This window comes from Peromyscus maniculatus, chromosome 2, assembly GCF_049852395.1.
Source record: "Peromyscus maniculatus bairdii isolate BWxNUB_F1_BW_parent chromosome 2, HU_Pman_BW_mat_3.1, whole genome shotgun sequence".
Lineage (NCBI taxonomy): Eukaryota > Metazoa > Chordata > Mammalia > Rodentia > Cricetidae > Peromyscus > Peromyscus maniculatus.
The window spans coordinates 133,202,325-133,223,159 of NC_134853.1; the positions used below are offsets into that span (position 1 = coordinate 133,202,325).

At 36.6% G+C, this 20,835-nt stretch overlaps 1 protein-coding gene across 1 annotated transcript in view; it reads left to right on the forward strand.

Moving 5' to 3' along the window:
• Positions 1-20,835, forward strand: part of LOC102902894 (selection and upkeep of intraepithelial T-cells protein 2-like) — a 76,086-nt gene that overhangs the window by 21,585 nt on the left and 33,666 nt on the right. The window contains exons 8-9 of the mRNA XM_076563615.1: positions 3,274-3,306; positions 13,819-13,839. Coding sequence (XP_076419730.1) covers positions 3,274-3,306; positions 13,819-13,839 — 54 coding nt within the window. The remainder of the gene's footprint in view (positions 1-3,273; positions 3,307-13,818; positions 13,840-20,835) is intronic.

Here is a 20,835-nt window from a genome sequence, read left to right on the forward strand (position 1 = left end):
TATATTACTAACAAAGAACTATCTTATAATGTGTTTAAAATTTACACACTTACACCTCTTTAGTGAGTTTCTTTTCTGAAATTCTTAACAATGAAAACTATAACTACCTAATCTTTAACCATAACTATAAATATCTAATCTTCAACTCACTATAACTATCTAATTTTCAACTAACTATAACCATACCTATCTAATCTTCAACTCCCTCAGAGACCCAAGAAGGAAATAATATTTATTCCTAATAAAATAGGAAGTGCAAACAAGCAACTTCCAAAAAAAATGTGAGTTGACAGAAACAGCCAGCTGCCTAGACAGTCACCCAACTTATAGTCATATTAGTTGAGATATTATATATATATATATATATATATATATATATATATATATATATATAACCTATCTATCTGTATATAGATAGATAGATAGATAGATAGATAGATAGATAGATAGATAGATAGATAGATAGATAGGTAATCTTCAAACACTTCAAAGACCTACAGAATATGGCCGTTAAAATGTCTTAAAAACTTAGACTTTCCTGGACAATGAGACATGTCTGCTTCTGGCATCACCTATTTACTTCAGAGAGAAAGATGGGCATCAAAGACACTCCATATGGAGTTTACCTTCTTCTTGTAAAAAACAGCCATTTGGGGAAGAAACTATTCTTGCCTGGACTATTTGACAAAATGTTGTATTGACTGGACATGCAGGATCCATACTAAGGTAAATACTGAATTTTGCAAGGAGAGATGGTCCTTCAGGTTCCTGATTTGCAGAAGAACCTACCAGACATTATACAGGACACCAAAAGGAGCAGCTGAGAGATTTTAGGCCTGTGGGCTGAAGATGGATGCCCCAACATTGCAGAAGAACTTTGGGTGACTGTCCAGGCAGCCAGCTATCTCTGTCATTCTAAATTTTTGGAAGTTACTTACAATGCTCTTCCTGTTTACTTAGGTAATATTATATCCTTCTGAGGACTTTGATGTAGTTGAAGACTAGATAGTTATAATTATGGTTTTTCATTGGTTTTGATAGAAGATAAGACAGATATGAAAACTTGGACTCACAAATACAGGATAGATAGGATGTCTTCTTTGATTTTTGCTAAATACAAATAGACTAACTATTATAAATACAATTCTTCCTTGATAAATATTTGGTAATATGCAATTTTGCTATGTTAAAGTTAAAACTTTACTTTTTGATTAGACAGAAAAGGGGAAGTGCTATGGAATGTTCTGTATGCTGTTAATGTGTTGCTCTGATTGGTTGATAAATGAAAAGCTGATTGGCCTATAGCCAGGCAGGAAGTATAGGTGGGATAAACAGAAAAGAAAAATTCTGGGAAAAGGAAGGCTGAGTCTGGAGATTACAGCCTGCCATCCAGGGAGCAGCATGTAATGGCACACAGGAAAAGCCACAGAACACATGATCATATATAGAGATTAACAGAAAATAATTCACTTTACATGTAAGAGCGAATCAGAAGTAAGACTGTGTTAATGACCAAGCAGTTTTAGTTAATATAAGTCTCTGTGTGTTTGCTTGGGTCTGAGCAACTGTGGGACCATGGATCATTAGGAGCCAGGCAGGACCAGGCAAACGTCAGCTACAAAAAAATTAGGAATCTAAGGAAATTAAAGGGATCAGGAAACTCACACAACTTAAAAATCTCATGATTCTCACCCTCAGTATTGCTTACAAAATCAGTAAGCAAATTGGTGAGAAAAGATTTTCTAGTGTAAGTCATTTATAATTTGAGCACATAGCTCCAGGGAAGCAATATTCATAACTAACAAATGGTGTGTCATACTAAGGAGGATCATTTAGTTATAGAGTTACCCTTGAGATACATATGTTCCTTCAAGTAAACACAGGAAATTCATTGGTCCACCAAACTGAACTTGGTTGGAATACTTTCTTAGTTCTGTTGTAGATGTCATGTCTGAGATTGTTTTGGATTCACATCTCCCATGACTTTCATACAGAAAGGTATTTCAGAAACCTAAAATTTGAACATTGATATGCACTGGAATTTCCAGCACTGAGACTATACTCTCATAGACTTCAAGTCACCATAGCAATGAGATAAATGCACTTCTCAATGTATTGGAGGACTACTCAAAATTCTCAAATATGAAAGCAGTTTCAGAGTCTGTGAACAGGGGAGTGGATACAAATATATGAGACTGTCATATTTATGCACGTTGGAGATTTATTCTGTTATACAGAACAGAATTGTCATTTGTAGGACATGGAGTGAATGCACCAGGAAATTGATATTAAAAATGATATATCCCAGAAATACAGATATCACAAATTTCCTCATTTGGGACTGTAGAGTTAAATAGATACAAGAAACATTTTAAATATATGTGGTAATGGAACATTAGTACCTTTGCTGTGCCCAATAGTGGAATGTGATCTCTGTGACGTAGAAGAGGCTACTCACTGAAACTCATTAGTTCACTAATCACTTATATGAAATCTTCATCTGTCATGAGTGCTCAATTGAATTGAATAAACTTTTGTTTTTGTCTACCCAGAAAAAGTTAGGGAGGAGGTGAATCAAAGCATACTCAGTATGCACACTGAGACTGATCAACATTATAGTGATCAATCTGAAGGTAAGGTATCTGTGTAGGTCAATCTCAATATCATTATCTTTTGCCATGTGATATGGGATGATGACTTTCTTTCTTGTAGTGACAGTTGAACTCTCACTATGATGTATTATAACTCATGAAACAAAGACTGAGATATCTGAGAGTAGAACATCCATTGAGAAGGATGGTTTTAATGTAGACATATTCCTTTATATAGTATGGCTTCAGGTGTAATGCTTCATTGATGAATGGGATCTGCTTCATGTGAGTATGAGATATAGCCTAAATGCCTGGTGAACTGAATATCATAATCTCTGAAAGGAACTCATATTACAGCAGATCTTTAAAAAAGCTCTGTCAGCAGATACATGCCTTTGCTGTGGCTGATAAGGCATGAAATGGAGGCTCACCTTTCCACCCAGAAAGAAGTTTCCCACATGAGTGAGGGATGATTATATAAAGACATAAATATACCACTATCCTCCACACAAGTCTCAGTTTTGTCAGGAAAAGAGAAACAAAGGGAGGAAGAGAAGATGTCAACTTGTAACTTTCCACAGTTGGAAGGGGGGTTACAAGTTAGATCTTTGCAATGGAGCTCTATTTTATTCGAAAATAAATTGGATTCTACTGTAAAAAAATGAAATGTTATTTGAGGAAGAACATGATGTGATACTGGTGGATAATGAAGAATGTATATAATCATATGTAATACTGACATCCATCAAGTTTGATTTTTTTAATATCAAATAAAAAGCCTCAATGTTAAAATATTTAGGGAATACTCCACATCTGAATTACTTAAAATTGAAAAGATTTAAAACAATAAATGAGTTTCTTAGAACCTAGATTGTGATGCTGTGAGACATAGGATCAGATGGGACCAATATGGGTATCCCAGAATAGGAGAAACAGTAAAGTATCTATCCATCCTGTGAAACCTGAAGTAATAAAATGACAGAAGTTTGGATGAACTGACTTAAAAGAGTCAAAAGTGTCTTAAAATATTCACAGAACACAGAGGCTATTTCTACTGCTACTGGTTGTGCCAAAACTAGATGATAAGAAACTACTGCTAAAGACACTGTACACTTTGGTTATAGAACATAAAAATCAGGATAAGATAGAGATGGAAACTCCCTTTGTGACTGCTGGCTTTCATAGTGCCAGTTGATGCAATGTGGACTACTACTGTTTTCTTTTTCCTTTTTTTTGTCTTATTTTATTTTATTTTATTTTACAATATGATTCAGTTCTACATAACAGCCACAGATTCCCTTGTTCTCCCCCTCCCTGCAACCTCCCCTTCCCCCCAGCGCGCACCCCATTCCCACCTCCTTCAGAGCAAGGTCTCCCCCAAGGACTGAGATCTACCTGATAGACTCAGTCCAGGCAGGTCCAGTCCCCTCCTCCCAGATTGAGCCAAGCGTCCCTGCGTAAGTCCCAGGTTTCAAACAGCTATCTCATGCAATGAGCCCAGGACCTGGTACCACTGTCTAGATGCCTCCCAAACAGATCAAGCTAATCAACTGTCTCACCTATTCAGAGGGCCTGATCCAGTTGGGGGCCCCACAGCCTTTGGTTCATAGTTCATGTGTGTCCTTTCTTTTGGCTATTTGTCCCTGTGCTTTATCCAACCTTGGTTTCAACAATTCTCGCTCATATAAACCCTCCTCTTTCTCACTAATTAGACTCCCGGAGCTCCACCCGGGGCCTAACTGTGGATGTCTGCATCCAGATTCCTCAGTCCTTGGATGGGGTTTCTGGAAAAACTATTAGGGTGTTGGCCATCCCTTCACCAGAGTAGGTCAGTCCCGGCTGTCTCTTGGCCACTGCCAGCAGTCTTTTGTGGGGGTATCTTTGTGAATTTCTGTGGGCTTCTTTAGCACTTTGTTTCTTCCTTTTCTCATGTGGTCTTCATTTACCATGGTCTCCTATTCCTTGTTCTCCCTCTCTGATCTTGATCCAGCTGGGATCTCCTGCTCTCTTTCCCTCGACCATCGCCCTTCATTGCTCCCACTCATGTCCACGTTGTTCATGTAGATCTCAGCCATTTCTCCATCTTTGGGCAATCCTCGTGTCTTCCTTGGGTCCTGTTTTCCAGGTAGCCTCACTTTATGCTGGAGAGGCTATGGAACTAGGGGAACTCTCCTCCACTGCTGGTGGGAATGCAAGCTTGTGCAACCACTTTGGAAATCAATATGGCGCTTTCTTAAAAAATTGGGAATCAATCTCCCCAAAGATCCAGCTATCCCACTCTTGGGCATATACCCAAGAAATGCTCCATCATACCACATGAGCACTTGCTCAGCTATGTTTATATCAGCATTGTTTATAATAGCCAAAACCTGGAAATAACCTAGATGCCCTTCAACTGAAGAATGGATAAATAAATTGTGGCACATATATACAATGGAATACTACTCAGCAGAGAAAAACAATGACATCATGAGGTTTTCAGGCAAATGGATGGATCTAGAAAAAATAATCCTGAGTGAGGTAACCCAGACTCAGAAAGACAAATATGATATGTACTCACTCATAGGAGGATATTAGATGGTGAACAAGGATGACTGGACTGCTACTCACATCACCAGTGAGGCTACCTGGAAAATAGGACCCCAAGAAAGACACGAGGATCACCCAATAATGGAGAAATGGCTGAGATCTACATGAACAACCTGGACATGAGTTGTGGCAATGAAGAACTACTGCTGTTTTCATGAGCAGTTGTAGAGCATCCAACAATTTGCATTATAATCCCAAGTGTTTCTACTCATAGAGTAACTCTGCTATTAAAATGTAGAAGAAAATTCTCTTTTGCAGTATCTGTGGAAACTCAAAATAGCCAATATCCTAGATATTAGTGACTCTTGTTATAACATAATGTCTTATATTTCAGCCATAAAAAATTAATTGGAATCAACACAATTACCTCCAAATTTCAGAAAATGTCATGACTGAATTAAAAGCACACAATAGCTGGAGGAAGGGGTAGCGTGTTGTATAACTCTTTCCTTTAACTAGAAACATTTCTTCCTGAAAAGTGAAGGAACATTCACAACATTTTGGAAGCTAAGGAAACCTAAAAGGATCAGGAAGCTCACACAACTTACAAATCTCATGATTCTCATCCTCATTATTGCTTACAAACAGTAAGAACATTGTGGAGAGAAGATTTCTACAGTGTAAATCACTTATAATTTGAGCACATAGCTCCAGGGAAGCAATATTCATAACTCACCAAATGGTGTATCATACTAAGGAGGATCGTTTATTTATACAGTTACCCTTGAGATACCAATCTTCCTTTAAGTAACCACAGGAAACTCATTGGTCCACCAAACTGGACCAAGTTGGACTACTTTCTTTGTTCTGTTGTTGATGTCATATCTGAGATTATTTTGGATTCACATCTCCCATGACAAATCATAGAGAAAGGTACCTCAGAAATCTAAAATTTGAACTTTGATATGCTCCAGAATTACCAGTGCTGAGTGTATACTCCCATAGATTCCAATCACCATAGAATTGAGATAATTAAACATCTCTACTTATTGGAGCACTACTCACAATAGCCAAGTTTGAAAGCAGTTTCAATATCTGTGAACAGAGGAGTATATAAAAATATATGATACTGATATTCACACAGGGTGGAGTTTTATGCTGTTACACAAAATAGAGTTGTCATTTATAGGACATGGAATGAATACACAAGAAAATGGAAATTATACCTGATATACCCAGAAATACAGATATTACAAAATTCCTCATTTGGAGACTATAGAGTTATTTAGGTAAAAGAAACTTTTTAAATATATGTGATAATGTAATGTTTGTAGCTTTGCTGTGCCCCATAGTGGGATGTGATCTCTGTGAAGTAGAAGAGGCTACTCATTGAAACTCATTGGTTCATTAATTATTTATGTGGAATCTTCATTCTGTCATGAGTTCTCTACTGAAGTGAATACATTTTGTTTTTGTCTACCCAGAAAAAGTTAGGGAGGAAGCATTTCCAAGCATACTCAGTATTCACACTGAGTCTGATCAACATGATGGTGATCAATCTGAAGGTAAGGCATCTGTGTTGGTCAATTTCAATATCAATATCTTTTCCCATGTAATATGGGATGATGACTTTCTTTCCTGTAGTGACAGTTGAATTCTCACTATGATGTATTATAACTCATGAAACAGATTGAGATATCTGAAAGTAGAGCATCCATTGGGAAGGATACTCTTAGTGTGGACGTCTTCCTTTATAAAGCATGGCTTCAGGTAGAATGCTTCATTGATGAATGGTATCTGTTTCATGTGAGCATGCAGATACAGCCTAAATGCCTGAAGACTGTATATTGTATTCTCTGAAAGGAACTCATCTTAAGGAAGATTTTATAAAAAGCTCTGTCAGCAGTTACATGCCTTTGCTGTGTCTTCTAAGGCATAAAATGATGGTTCATATGTCTGCTCAAAAAGAAATTTTCTAAAGCAGTGAGGGGTGATTATATGAAAGACATAAATATATTGCTATCCTCCACACGAGTCTCAGATTTGTCAGGAAAAGAGAAAAAAGGGAGGATGAGAAGAAGTAAGCTTGCCAATTTCCAAGGCTGAATTGGAGGAGGTTAGATGTCTGCTATGGAGCTCTGCCTTGGAACAAGATAGATTTTAGATTCTACTTTAAAAAATTCAAATGATATGGAGGAAGAACATGATGTGATAGTAATAGAATATCAAGTATGTAATAATCATAAATACTACTGATATCCATAAATTTGGATTTTTTAATATTAGGAAGGCAAAAGCAATGAAATTATAATATTTAGGAAATACTCTGCATTTGATATGCTTTAAATTGAGAAGATTTAAAACAATAAATGTGTTTCTCAAACCTAGATCATGATGCTGTGAAACATATGAACAGATGGGACAAATATGGGCATCCCTGAGTAGGAGAAACAGTAGAGTATACATACACCTGTATAACTAGAGGCAATACAAATATTCAGTCTGGAAGAACTTACGTAAAAGACACACAAGTGTCTTATAGTCCTCAAAGGGCACAAAAGGTATTTCTACTGCTGTTGATTGTGCCAAAACTAGATGATAAGAACTTACTGGTAAAGACACTGTACCCTTTGACTACAAAATATAAAAGTCAGCATAGGACAGAGATGGAAGCCTATTCCTGACTGCTGGCTTTCATAGTGCCAGTTGATGCTCTGTGGACTACTATTGTTTTCATGAGCAGTTGTGGAGTGCCCACCAAAGTGAATTATAAGCCCAAGTGTTTCTACCCATAAGGTACTTCTGCTATTAGAATATAGAGGAAAATTAATCTTTGCAGTATCTGTGGAAACTTGTAAGTAGCTGAGGTTAGGGAATAAGTGACTTTTTTTATAATATAGTGATGTGAATTTTAATAAATAAATTAATTGCATTAACACAATTACCTCTAAAGTTCATAAAATGTCATGACTGAATCAAAAGCACACAAGATAAGGAGGAAGGGGAGAATATTGTGTAGTTCTGACCTTTAAGTAGAACCATTTCTTCTGTAGAGGGAAGGAAGACTCACAACACTTAGGAAGCTAAGCAAACCTAAAATGATCAGGAAGCTCACACAACTTACAAATTCCATGATTCCCACCTTCATTATTGCTTGTAAAATGAGTAAGCAAATTGTGGAGAGATCTTTCCAGTGTAAATCACTTATAAATTGAGCACAGAGCTCCAGAGAAGCAATATTCATAACTCACCAATGATGTGTCATACTAAGGAAAATCCTTTAGTTATACAATTACACTTGAGATACCTATGTTCCTACAAGTAATACCAGGAATCTCATTGGTCCACCAAACTGGACTTAGTTGGAATACTTTCTTTGTTTTGTTGTACATGTCATATCTGAGATTGTTTTGGATTCACATCGACCATGACAAATCATAAAGAAAGGTACCACAAAAACCTAAAATTTATGACCCAGAATTTCCTGTGATGATTGTTTATCTACATATACTGCATGTCACCATAGAACTGAGATAATTATACATCTCAACTTATTGGAACACTACGCGTAAGAGCAAAGTATGAAAGCACTTTCATTGTCTGTGAACAGAAGAGAATATGAAAACATGTGAGGTTGTGATATTCATGCATTTTGGAGTTTTATTTTGTTATTATTTATTTGTATTATAAATCATGAAACAAAGACTAATATGTGAGAGTAGAGCATCCACTGGGAAGTATGTTCTTAGTGTGGACATTTTAATTTACATGATATGGCATCCGGTAGAATGCTTCATTGGTGAATGGGATCTGCTACATTTGAGTATGAGATACAGCCTAAATGACTGGTGGACTGAATATCATAATCTCTGAATGGAACTCATGTTACAGAATATCTTTAAAAAAGTTCTGTCAGCAGTTACATGCCTTTGCTATGGCTGAAAAGGCATGATAGGGAGGGTCATCTGTCTGCCCAGAAAGAAATTTCCCACATGAGTGAGGGATGATTATATAAAGACATAAATGTTTTGCTATCCTGCACACCAGTCTCAGTTTTGTCAGGGATTAAAAAACAAAGGGAAGGTGAGAAGAAGTCAACTTGCTATTTTCCAAAGCTGGAGGAAGAGGATCAAGTTAGAATTTTGCAATGGAGCTCTCCCTTGGATAAAAAATAATTTTGATTCTACTGAAAAAAAAATCAATGTTAATAGAGGAAAAACATGATGTGATAGTGATGGACTATCAAGAATGTATATAATCACAGGTAATACTGACATCCATAAAGTTTAATTTTTTAATATCAGTTAACAAAATGCCACAAAGTTATAATATTTAGGGAATACTCTGCATCTGAGCTACTTAAAATTGAGAGGACTTAAAACAACAAATGAGTTTCTCAGAAGCTAGATTGTGATGCTGTGGGACATAGGATCAGAAGGGACCAATATGGGAATAGGAGAAGTGGTAATGTATCTATCCATCCTGCATAAATAACCTGAGGCAATAAAGGCACATAAGTCTGAATGAACTGACTTAAAGGAGACAAAGTTGTATTATAATATTCACAGACCTCAGAGGCTCTTTCTACTGCTGCTGGTTATGCCAAAACTAGATGATAAGAACCTACTGCTAAAATACTGTACACTTTGGCTACAGAACATAAAAATCAGGATAGGATAGAGATGGAAACTCCCTTCGTGACTGCTGGCTTCCATAGTGCCAGTTGATGCAATGTGGAGAACTATTGTTTTCATAAACAGATGTAGACTACCCACCAAATTATTTTCTAAGCCCAAGTGTGTCTGCACAAAAGGACTTTCTGCTATTAGAATATAGAGGAAAATTATTCTAGTGCAGTATGTGTGGAAACTCATAAATAGCCAAGAACCAGGGAATCAGTGACTTTGGTTATAACATAGTGACTTCAATTTCAGCCATATTAAAAAAAAAAATTAATTGGCCAAGTGTCCCTGCATAAGTCCCAGGTTTCAAACAGATAACTCATGCAATGAGCACAGGACAGGGTACCACTGCCTAGATGCCTCCCAAACAGGTTGGACTGAGTCTACCAGGTTGATCTCAGTCCTAGGGGGGGGAGGCTTTGCTCTGGAGGAGGTGGGAATGGGGGATAGGCTGGGGCAAAGGGGAAGGGGGCAGGAAGGGAGAGAACAAGGGAATCTGTGGCTATTATGTAGACCTGAATGGTATTGTGAAATAAAATAAAAGGGAAAAAAAACCTTTATTGGCAAATACACTATTTTCTCCAAAACTCAGAAAATGTCATGACTGAATCAAAATCATACAAGAGCTAGAGGAAGGGTAGAGTGTTGTGTAGTTCTGACTTTTAACTAGAAACATTTCTTCCTGGAGAGGGAAGGAAGACTCACAACACTTAGGAAGCTAAGCAAACCTAAAAAGATCATGAAGCGCACACAACTTACAAATTTCATGATTGTCATCCTCATTATTGCTTACAAAATCAGTAAGCAAATTGTGGAGAGAAGATCTTTCCAGTGTGAATCACTTATAAATTGAGCACAGAGCTCCAGAGAAGCAATATTCATAACTCATCAAATGGTGTGTCATACCAAGGAAGATCCTTTAGTTATATAGTTACCCTTGAGATACCTATGTTCCTACAAGTAATACCAGGAATCTCATTGGTCCACCAAACTGGACTTGATCAGAATACTTTCTTTGTTCTGTTGTACATATCATATCTGAGATTGTTTTGGATTCACATTACCCGTGACAAATCATAAAGAAATGTACCTCAGAAACTTAAAATTTGAACTGTGATATGCTCCAGAATTTCCTGTGCTGATTGTTTACCTACATATCCTGCAAGTCACCATAGAACTGAGATAATTATACACTTCAACTTATTGGAACACTACTCGCAAGAGCAAAGTATGAAAGCACTTTCATTGTCTGTGAACAGAAGAGAATATAAAAACATGTGAGGTTGTGATATTCATGCATTTTGGAGTTTTATTTTGTTATCCAAAACAGAATTGTCATTTGTATGTCATGGACGGAATATGCCAGGAAACTGATATTATAACTGATATATTCAGAAATAGAGATATCACAGATTTCTGAATTTCTGTGGATTGTAGAGTTAAATAGATACAAGAAACATTTTAAATATGAGTGATAGTAGAACATTAGTACTTTCGCTGTGCTCCATAGTGCGATGTAATCTCTGAGATAGAAGAGGCTACTCATTGAAACTAATTGGTTCACTAATCACTTATGTGGAATCTTCATTCCGTCATGAGTGCTCTATTGAAGTGAATAAACTTTTGATTTTGTCTACCCAGAAAAAATTAGGGAGAAGTCATTTCCAAGCAAGTTCAGCATACACATTGAGTGTAAAGCATGTGCTGTTGATCAATCTGAAGGTAAGACATCTGTGTAGGTCAATCTCAATATCAATATCATTTCTCATGTGATATGGGGTGATGACTTTCTTTCCTGTCATGACATTTGAATTCTCACTATGATGTATTAAAGCTCATGAAACAAAGACTGAGATCTCTGAGAGTAGAGAATCCACTGGGAAGGATGTCTCTAGTGTGATCATCTTCCTTTATATAGTATGGCATCAGGTGGAATGCTTCATTGATGAATGGGATCTGTTTCATGTGAGTGTGTTGATACACCCTAAAATGTCTGGTGCACTGAATATCATAATCTCTGAAAGGAACTCATATTTTGGAAGATCATAAAAAAGCTCTGTCAGCAGTTATATACTGATGTCGTGGCTGTTAAGCCATGATATTAAGGATCATCTGTCTCCCAGAAAGACGTTTCCCACAGGAGTGAGGGATGATTGTATGAAATACATAAAGATATTGCTGTACTCCACACTAATCAGATTTGTCTTGAAATAGAACAAAATGGCGGATGAGAAGATGTCAACTTGCCATTTTCCACAGCTGGAAGTCGGTGGGGACAAAATACATCTTTGCTATGGAGCTCTCCTGTGGAAGAAAATCATTTAGATTCCACTGAAAACAAACAATAGGGAGGAAGTAAATTATAGAACACTGATAGAATGTCAAGTATGAATATAATCATATGTAATAGTTATACCCATCGACTTTAATTATTTAATATCAGAAAAGGAAAAGCAATGAAGTTATAATGCTTAGGGAATATAAGCATCTAATCTGCTTAAAATTGAGAAAATTTAAAACAATAAATGAGTTTCTCAGAACCTAGATTATGATGCTGTGGGACATAGGATCAAATGGGATCAATATGTGTATCCAAGAATAAGAGAAACAGTAATGTATCTATCCATCCTGCATAATCTGAGGCAATAAAAGTACATCAGTCTGGATGAACTGACTTAAGGAGACAAAAGTGTCTAATAATCTTCACAGACCTCAGAGGCTAATCTACTGTTGGTGGTTGTGCCAAACCTAGATGATAAGAACCTGATAAAGACACTGTACACTTTAGCTACAGAACATAAAAATCAGGATAGGATAGAGATGGAAGCCCCCTCCCTGACTGCTGGCTGTCATAGCTCCAGTTGATGCTATGATGACTACTATTGTTTTCTTGAGCAGTTGTGGAGTGCCAACAAACTGTATTCTATACCTAAGTGTTTCTAACAATAAAGTACATCTTCTATTAGAATATAGAAGAAAATTACTCTTTTGCAGTATCTGTGGAAAATTGTAACTAGCCAAGAACCTGGGAATAGGTGACTTTTGTTAGGACATAAAGATTTAAATTTCAGCCTTAATAAAAAAAAATTAATTAGAATAAACACAATTCTCTCTAAATTCAAAAATTGTCCTGACTAAATGAAAAGGATATAGAGCTGGAGAAAGGGATGGAGTATTGTGTTACTCTTTCTTTTCACTAGAAACATTTCTTCCTAAAGTGTAAAGGAAGACTCACAACACTTAGGAAGCTAAGGAAACCTAAAGGGATCAGGAAGCTCACACAACTTACAAATCTCATGATTCTCATCCTCATTATTGCTTACAAAATCAGTAAGCAAATTGTGGATAGAAGATCTTACTATTGGAAGTCACTTATAAATTAAGCACAGAGCTCCAGGGAAGCAATTTTCATAACTCACCAAATGCTGTGTCATATTTAGGATGATCCATTAGTTATACAGTTACACTTGAGATACCTATGTTCCTTCAAGTAACCACCGGAAACATAATTGTACATCTCAACTTATTGGAGTACTACCCACAATTGCCAAGTGTTAAAGCAGTTTCACAGTCTGTGAACAAAGTTTAGGTAAAAATATATGATACTGTGATTTTCATATATGTTCACATTTTATTCTGTTATACAAAAACAGAATTATAATTAGTAGCATATGGTGTGAATGCACCAGAAAATTGATATTATAGCTGATATAGCCCAGAAATACAGATATCACAAATTTCCTCATTTGGGGATTATAGATTTGAATGGATTCAAGACCCATTTTAAATATGTGTGATAATGGAACTTTAGTAGCTTTGCTGTGCCCCATAGTGGGATGTGATCTCGGTGTAGAATAGGCTACTCATTGCAACACATTGGTTCACTAATGACTTCTTTAGAATCTTCATTCTGTCATGGGTGCTCTATTGAAGTAAATAAACTTTTTTTGTCTACCCAGAAAAAGTTGAAAATCCAGTTTTTGACATTTTGAATTCGATCTGTGAGACTGATCAAGGTAATAGTGATCAATCTGAAGGTAAGCCATCTGTGTAGTCAATCTCAATCTCAATGTCTTTTCCAATGTGATATGGGATGATGACTTTCTTTCCTGTAGTGACAGTTGAATTCTCACTGTGATGTATTATAAATCATGAAACAAAGACTAATATGTGAGAGTAGAGCATCCACTGGGAAGGATGTTCTTAGTGTGGACATTTTCATTTACATGATATGGCATCTGGTAGAATGCTTCATTGGTGAATGGGATCTGCTACATTTGAGTATGAGATACAGCCTAAATGACTGGTGGACTGAATATCATAATCTCTGAATGGAACTCATGTTACAGAATATCTTTAAAAAAGTTCTGTCAGCAGTTACATGCCTTTGCTATGGCTGAAAAGGCATGATAGGGAGGGTCATCTGTCTGCCCAGAAAGAAATTTCCCACATGAGTGAGGGATGATTATATAAAGACATAAATGTTTTGCTATCCTGCACACCAGTCTCAGTTTTGTCAGGGATTAAAAAACAAAGGGAAGGTGAGAAGAAGTCAACTTGCTATTTTCCAAAGCTGGAGGAAGAGGATCAAGTTAGAATTTTGCAATGGAGCTCTCCCTTGGATAAAAAATAATTTTGATTCTACTGAAAAAAAAATCAATGTTAATAGAGGAAAAACATGATGTGATAGTGATGGACTATCAAGAATGTATATAATCACAGGTAATACTGACATCCATAAAGTTTAATTTTTTAATATCAGTTAACAAAATGCCACAAAGTTATAATATTTAGGGAATACTCTGCATCTGAGCTACTTAAAATTGAGAGGACTTAAAACAACAAATGAGTTTCTCAGAAGCTAGATTGTGATGCTGTGGGACATAGGATCAGAAGGGACCAATATGGGAATAGGAGAAGTGGTAATGTATCTATCCATCCTGCATAAATAACCTGAGGCAATAAAGGCACATAAGTCTGAATGAACTGACTTAAAGGAGACAAAGTTGTATTATAATATTCACAGACCTCAGAGGCTCTTTCTACTGCTGCTGGTTATGCCAAAACTAGATGATAAGAACCTACTGCTAAAATACTGTACACTTTGGCTACAGAACATAAAAATCAGGATAGGATAGAGATGGAAACTCCCTTCGTGACTGCTGGCTTCCATAGTGCCAGTTGATGCAATGTGGAGAACTATTGTTTTCATAAACAGATGTAGACTACCCACCAAATTATTTTCTAAGCCCAAGTGTGTCTGCACAAAAGGACTTTCTGCTATTAGAATATAGAGGAAAATTATTCTAGTGCAGTATGTGTGGAAACTCATAAATAGCCAAGAACCAGGGAATCAGTGACTTTGGTTATAACATAGTGACTTCAATTTCAGCCATATTAAAAAAAAATTAATTGGCCAAGTGTCCCTGCATAAGTCCCAGGTTTCAAACAGATAACTCATGCAATGAGCACAGGACAGGGTACCACTGCCTAGATGCCTCCCAAACAGGTTGGACTGAGTCTACCAGGTTGATCTCAGTCCTAGGGGGGGGAGGCTTTGCTCTGGAGGAGGTGGGAATGGGGGATAGGCTGGGGCAAAGGGGAAGGGGGCAGGAAGGGAGAGAACAAGGGAATCTGTGGCTATTATGTAGACCTGAATGGTATTGTGAAATAAAATAAAAGGGAAAAAAAACCTTTATTGGCAAATACACTATTTTCTCCAAAACTCAGAAAATGTCATGACTGAATCAAAATCATACAAGAGCTAGAGGAAGGGTAGAGTGTTGTGTAGTTCTGACTTTTAACTAGAAACATTTCTTCCTGGAGAGGGAAGGAAGACTCACAACACTTAGGAAGCTAAGCAAACCTAAAAAGATCATGAAGCGCACACAACTTACAAATTTCATGATTGTCATCCTCATTATTGCTTACAAAATCAGTAAGCAAATTGTGGAGAGAAGATCTTTCCAGTGTGAATCACTTATAAATTGAGCACAGAGCTCCAGAGAAGCAATATTCATAACTCATCAAATGGTGTGTCATACCAAGGAAGATCCTTTAGTTATATAGTTACCCTTGAGATACCTATGTTCCTACAAGTAATACCAGGAATCTCATTGGTCCACCAAACTGGACTTGATCAGAATACTTTCTTTGTTCTGTTGTACATATCATATCTGAGATTGTTTTGGATTCACATTACCCGTGACAAATCATAAAGAAATGTACCTCAGAAACTTAAAATTTGAACTGTGATATGCTCCAGAATTTCCTGTGCTGATTGTTTACCTACATATCCTGCAAGTCACCATAGAACTGAGATAATTATACACTTCAACTTATTGGAACACTACTCGCAAGAGCAAAGTATGAAAGCACTTTCATTGTCTGTGAACAGAAGAGAATATAAAAACATGTGAGGTTGTGATATTCATGCATTTTGGAGTTTTATTTTGTTATCCAAAACAGAATTGTCATTTGTATGTCATGGACGGAATATGCCAGGAAACTGATATTATAACTGATATATTCAGAAATAGAGATATCACAGATTTCTGAATTTCTGTGGATTGTAGAGTTAAATAGATACAAGAAACATTTTAAATATGAGTGATAGTAGAACATTAGTACTTTCGCTGTGCTCCATAGTGCGATGTAATCTCTGAGATAGAAGAGGCTACTCATTGAAACTAATTGGTTCACTAATCACTTATGTGGAATCTTCATTCCGTCATGAGTGCTCTATTGAAGTGAATAAACTTTTGATTTTGTCTACCCAGAAAAAATTAGGGAGAAGTCATTTCCAAGCAAGTTCAGCATACACATTGAGTGTAAAGCATGTGCTGTTGATCAATCTGAAGGTAAGACATCTGTGTAGGTCAATCTCAATATCAATATCATTTCTCATGTGATATGGGGTGATGACTTTCTTTCCTGTCATGACATTTGAATTCTCACTATGATGTATTAAAGCTCATGAAACAAAGACTGAGATCTCTGAGAGTAGAGAATCCACTGGGAAGGATGTCTCTAGTGTGATCATCTTCCTTTATATAGTATGGCATCAGGTGGAATGCTTCATTGATGAATGGGATCTGTTTCATGTGAGTGTGTTGATACACCCTAAAATGTCTGGTGCACTGAATATCATAATCTCTGAAAGGAACTCATATTTTGGAAGATCATAAAAAAGCTCTGTCAGCAGTTATATACTGATGTCGTGGCTGTTAAGCCATGATATTAAGGATCATCTGTCTCCCAGAAAGACGTTTCCCACAGGAGTGAGGGATGATTGTATGAAATACATAAAGATATTGCTGTACTCCACACTAATCAGATTTGTCTTGAAATAGAACAAAATGGCGGATGAGAAGATGTCAACTTGCCATTTTCCACAGCTGGAAGTCGGTGGGGACAAAATACATCTTTGCTATGGAGCTCTCCTGTGGAAGAAAATCATTTAGATTCCACTGAAAACAAACAATAGGGAGGAAGTAAATTATAGAACACTGATAGAATGTCAAGTATGAATATAATCATATGTAATAGTTATACCCATCGACTTTAATTATTTAATATCAGAAAAGGAAAAGCAATGAAGTTATAATGCTTAGGGAATATAAGCATCTAATCTGCTTAAAATTGAGAAAATTTAAAACAATAAATGAGTTTCTCAGAACCTAGATTATGATGCTGTGGGACATAGGATCAAATGGGATCAATATGTGTATCCAAGAATAAGAGAAACAGTAATGTATCTATCCATCCTGCATAATCTGAGGCAATAAAAGTACATCAGTCTGGATGAACTGACTTAAGGAGACAAAAGTGTCTAATAATCTTCACAGACCTCAGAGGCTAATCTACTGTTGGTGGTTGTGCCAAACCTAGATGATAAGAACCTGATAAAGACACTGTACACTTTAGCTACAGAACATAAAAATCAGGATAGGATAGAGATGGAAGCCCCCTCCCTGACTGCTGGCTGTCATAGCTCCAGTTGATGCTATGATGACTACTATTGTTTTCTTGAGCAGTTGTGGAGTGCCAACAAACTGTATTCTATACCTAAGTGTTTCTAACAATAAAGTACATCTTCTATTAGAATATAGAAGAAAATTACTCTTTTGCAGTATCTGTGGAAAATTGTAACTAGCCAAGAACCTGGGAATAGGTGACTTTTGTTAGGACATAAAGATTTAAATTTCAGCCTTAATAAAAAAAAATTAATTAGAATAAACACAATTCTCTCTAAATTCAAAAATTGTCCTGACTAAATGAAAAGGATATAGAGCTGGAGAAAGGGATGGAGTATTGTGTTACTCTTTCTTTTCACTAGAAACATTTCTTCCTAAAGTGTAAAGGAAGACTCACAACACTTAGGAAGCTAAGGAAACCTAAAGGGATCAGGAAGCTCACACAACTTACAAATCTCATGATTCTCATCCTCATTATTGCTTACAAAATCAGTAAGCAAATTGTGGATAGAAGATCTTACTATTGGAAGTCACTTATAAATTAAGCACAGAGCTCCAGGGAAGCAATTTTCATAACTCACCAAATGCTGTGTCATATTTAGGATGATCCATTAGTTATACAGTTACACTTGAGATACCTATGTTCCTTCAAGTAACCACCGGAAACATAATTGTACATCTCAACTTATTGGAGTACTACCCACAATTGCCAAGTGTTAAAGCAGTTTCACAGTCTGTGAACAAAGTTTAGGTAAAAATATATGATACTGTGATTTTCATATATGTTCACATTTTATTCTGTTATACAAAAACAGAATTATAATTAGTAGCATATGGTGTGAATGCACCAGAAAATTGATATTATAGCTGATATAGCCCAGAAATACAGATATCACAAATTTCCTCATTTGGGGATTATAGATTTGAATGGATTCAAGACCCATTTTAAATATGTGTGATAATGGAACTTTAGTAGCTTTGCTGTGCCCCATAGTGGGATGTGATCTCGGTGTAGAATAGGCTACTCATTGCAACACATTGGTTCACTAATGACTTCTTTAGAATCTTCATTCTGTCATGGGTGCTCTATTGAAGTAAATAAACTTTTTTTGTCTACCCAGAAAAAGTTGAAAATCCAGTTTTTGACATTTTGAATTCGATCTGTGAGACTGATCAAGGTAATAGTGATCAATCTGAAGGTAAGCCATCTGTGTAGTCAATCTCAATCTCAATGTCTTTTCCAATGTGATATGGGATGATGACTTTCTTTCCTGTAGTGACAGTTGAATTCTCACTGTGATGTATTATAAATCATGAAACAAAGACTAATATGTGAGAGTAGAGCATCCACTGGGAAGGATGTTCTTAGTGTGGACATTTTCATTTACATGATATGGCATCTGGTAGAATGCTTCATTGGTGAATGGGATCTGCTACATTTGAGTATGAGATACAGCCTAAATGACTGGTGGACTGAATATCATAATCTCTGAATGGAACTCATGTTACAGAATATCTTTAAAAAAGTTCTGTCAGCAGTTACATGCCTTTGCTATGGCTGAAAAGGCATGATAGGGAGGGTCATCTGTCTGCCCAGAAAGAAATTTCCCACATGAGTGAGGGATGATTATATAAAGACATAAATGTTTTGCTATCCTGCACACCAGTCTCAGTTTTGTCAGGGATTAAAAAACAAAGGGAAGGTGAGAAGAAGTCAACTTGCTATTTTCCAAAGCTGGAGGAAGAGGATCAAGTTAGAATTTTGCAATGGAGCTCTCCCTTGGATAAAAAATAATTTTGATTCTACTGAAAAAAAAATCAATGTTAATAGAGGAAAAACATGATGTGATAGTGATGGACTATCAAGAATGTATATAATCACAGGTAATACTGACATCCATAAAGTTTAATTTTTTAATATCAGTTAACAAAATGCCACAAAGTTATAATATTTAGGGAATACTCTGCATCTGAGCTACTTAAAATTGAGAGGACTTAAAACAACAAATGAGTTTCTCAGAAGCTAGATTGTGATGCTGTGGGACATAGGATCAGAAGGGACCAATATGGGAATAGGAGAAGTGGTAATGTATCTATCCATCCTGCATAAATAACCTGAGGCAATAAAGGCACATAAGTCTGAATGAACTGACTTAAAGGAGACAAAGTTGTATTATAATATTCACAGACCTCAGAGGCTCTTTCTACTGCTGCTGGTTATGCCAAAACTAGATGATAAGAACCTACTGCTAAAATACTGTACACTTTGGCTACAGAACATAAAAATCAGGATAGGATAGAGATGGAAACTCCCTTCGTGACTGCTGGCTTCCATAGTGCCAGTTGATGCAATGTGGAGAACTATTGTTTTCATAAACAGATGTAGACTACCCACCAAATTATTTTCTAAGCCCAAGTGTGTCTGCACAAAAGGACTTTCTGCTATTAGAATATAGAGGAAAATTATTCTAGTGCAGTATGTGTGGAAACTCATAAATAGCCAAGAACCAGGGAATCAGTGACTTTGGTTATAACATAGTGACTTCAATTTCAGCCATATTAAAAAAAAATTAATTGGCCAAGTGTCCCTGCATAAGTCCCAGGTTTCAAACAGATAACTCATGCAATGAGCACAGGACAGGGTACCACTGCCTAGATGCCTCCCAAACAGGTTGGACTGAGTCTACCAGGTTGATCTCAGTCCTAGGGGGGGGAGGCTTTGCTCTGGAGGAGGTGGGAATGGGGGATAGGCTGGGGCAAAGGGGAAGGGGGCAGGAAGGGAGAGAACAAGGGAATCTGTGGCTATTATGTAGACCTGAATGGTATTGCGAAATAAAATAAAAGGGAAAAAAAACCTTTATTGGCAAATACACTATTTTCTCCAAAACTCAGAAAATGTCATGACTGAATCAAAATCATACAAGAGCTAGAGGAAGGGTAGAGTGTTGTGTAGTTCTGACTTTTAACTAGAAACATTTCTTCCTGGAGAGGGAAGGAAGACTCACAACACTTAGGAAGCTAAGCAAACCTAAAAAGATCATGAAGCGCACACAACTT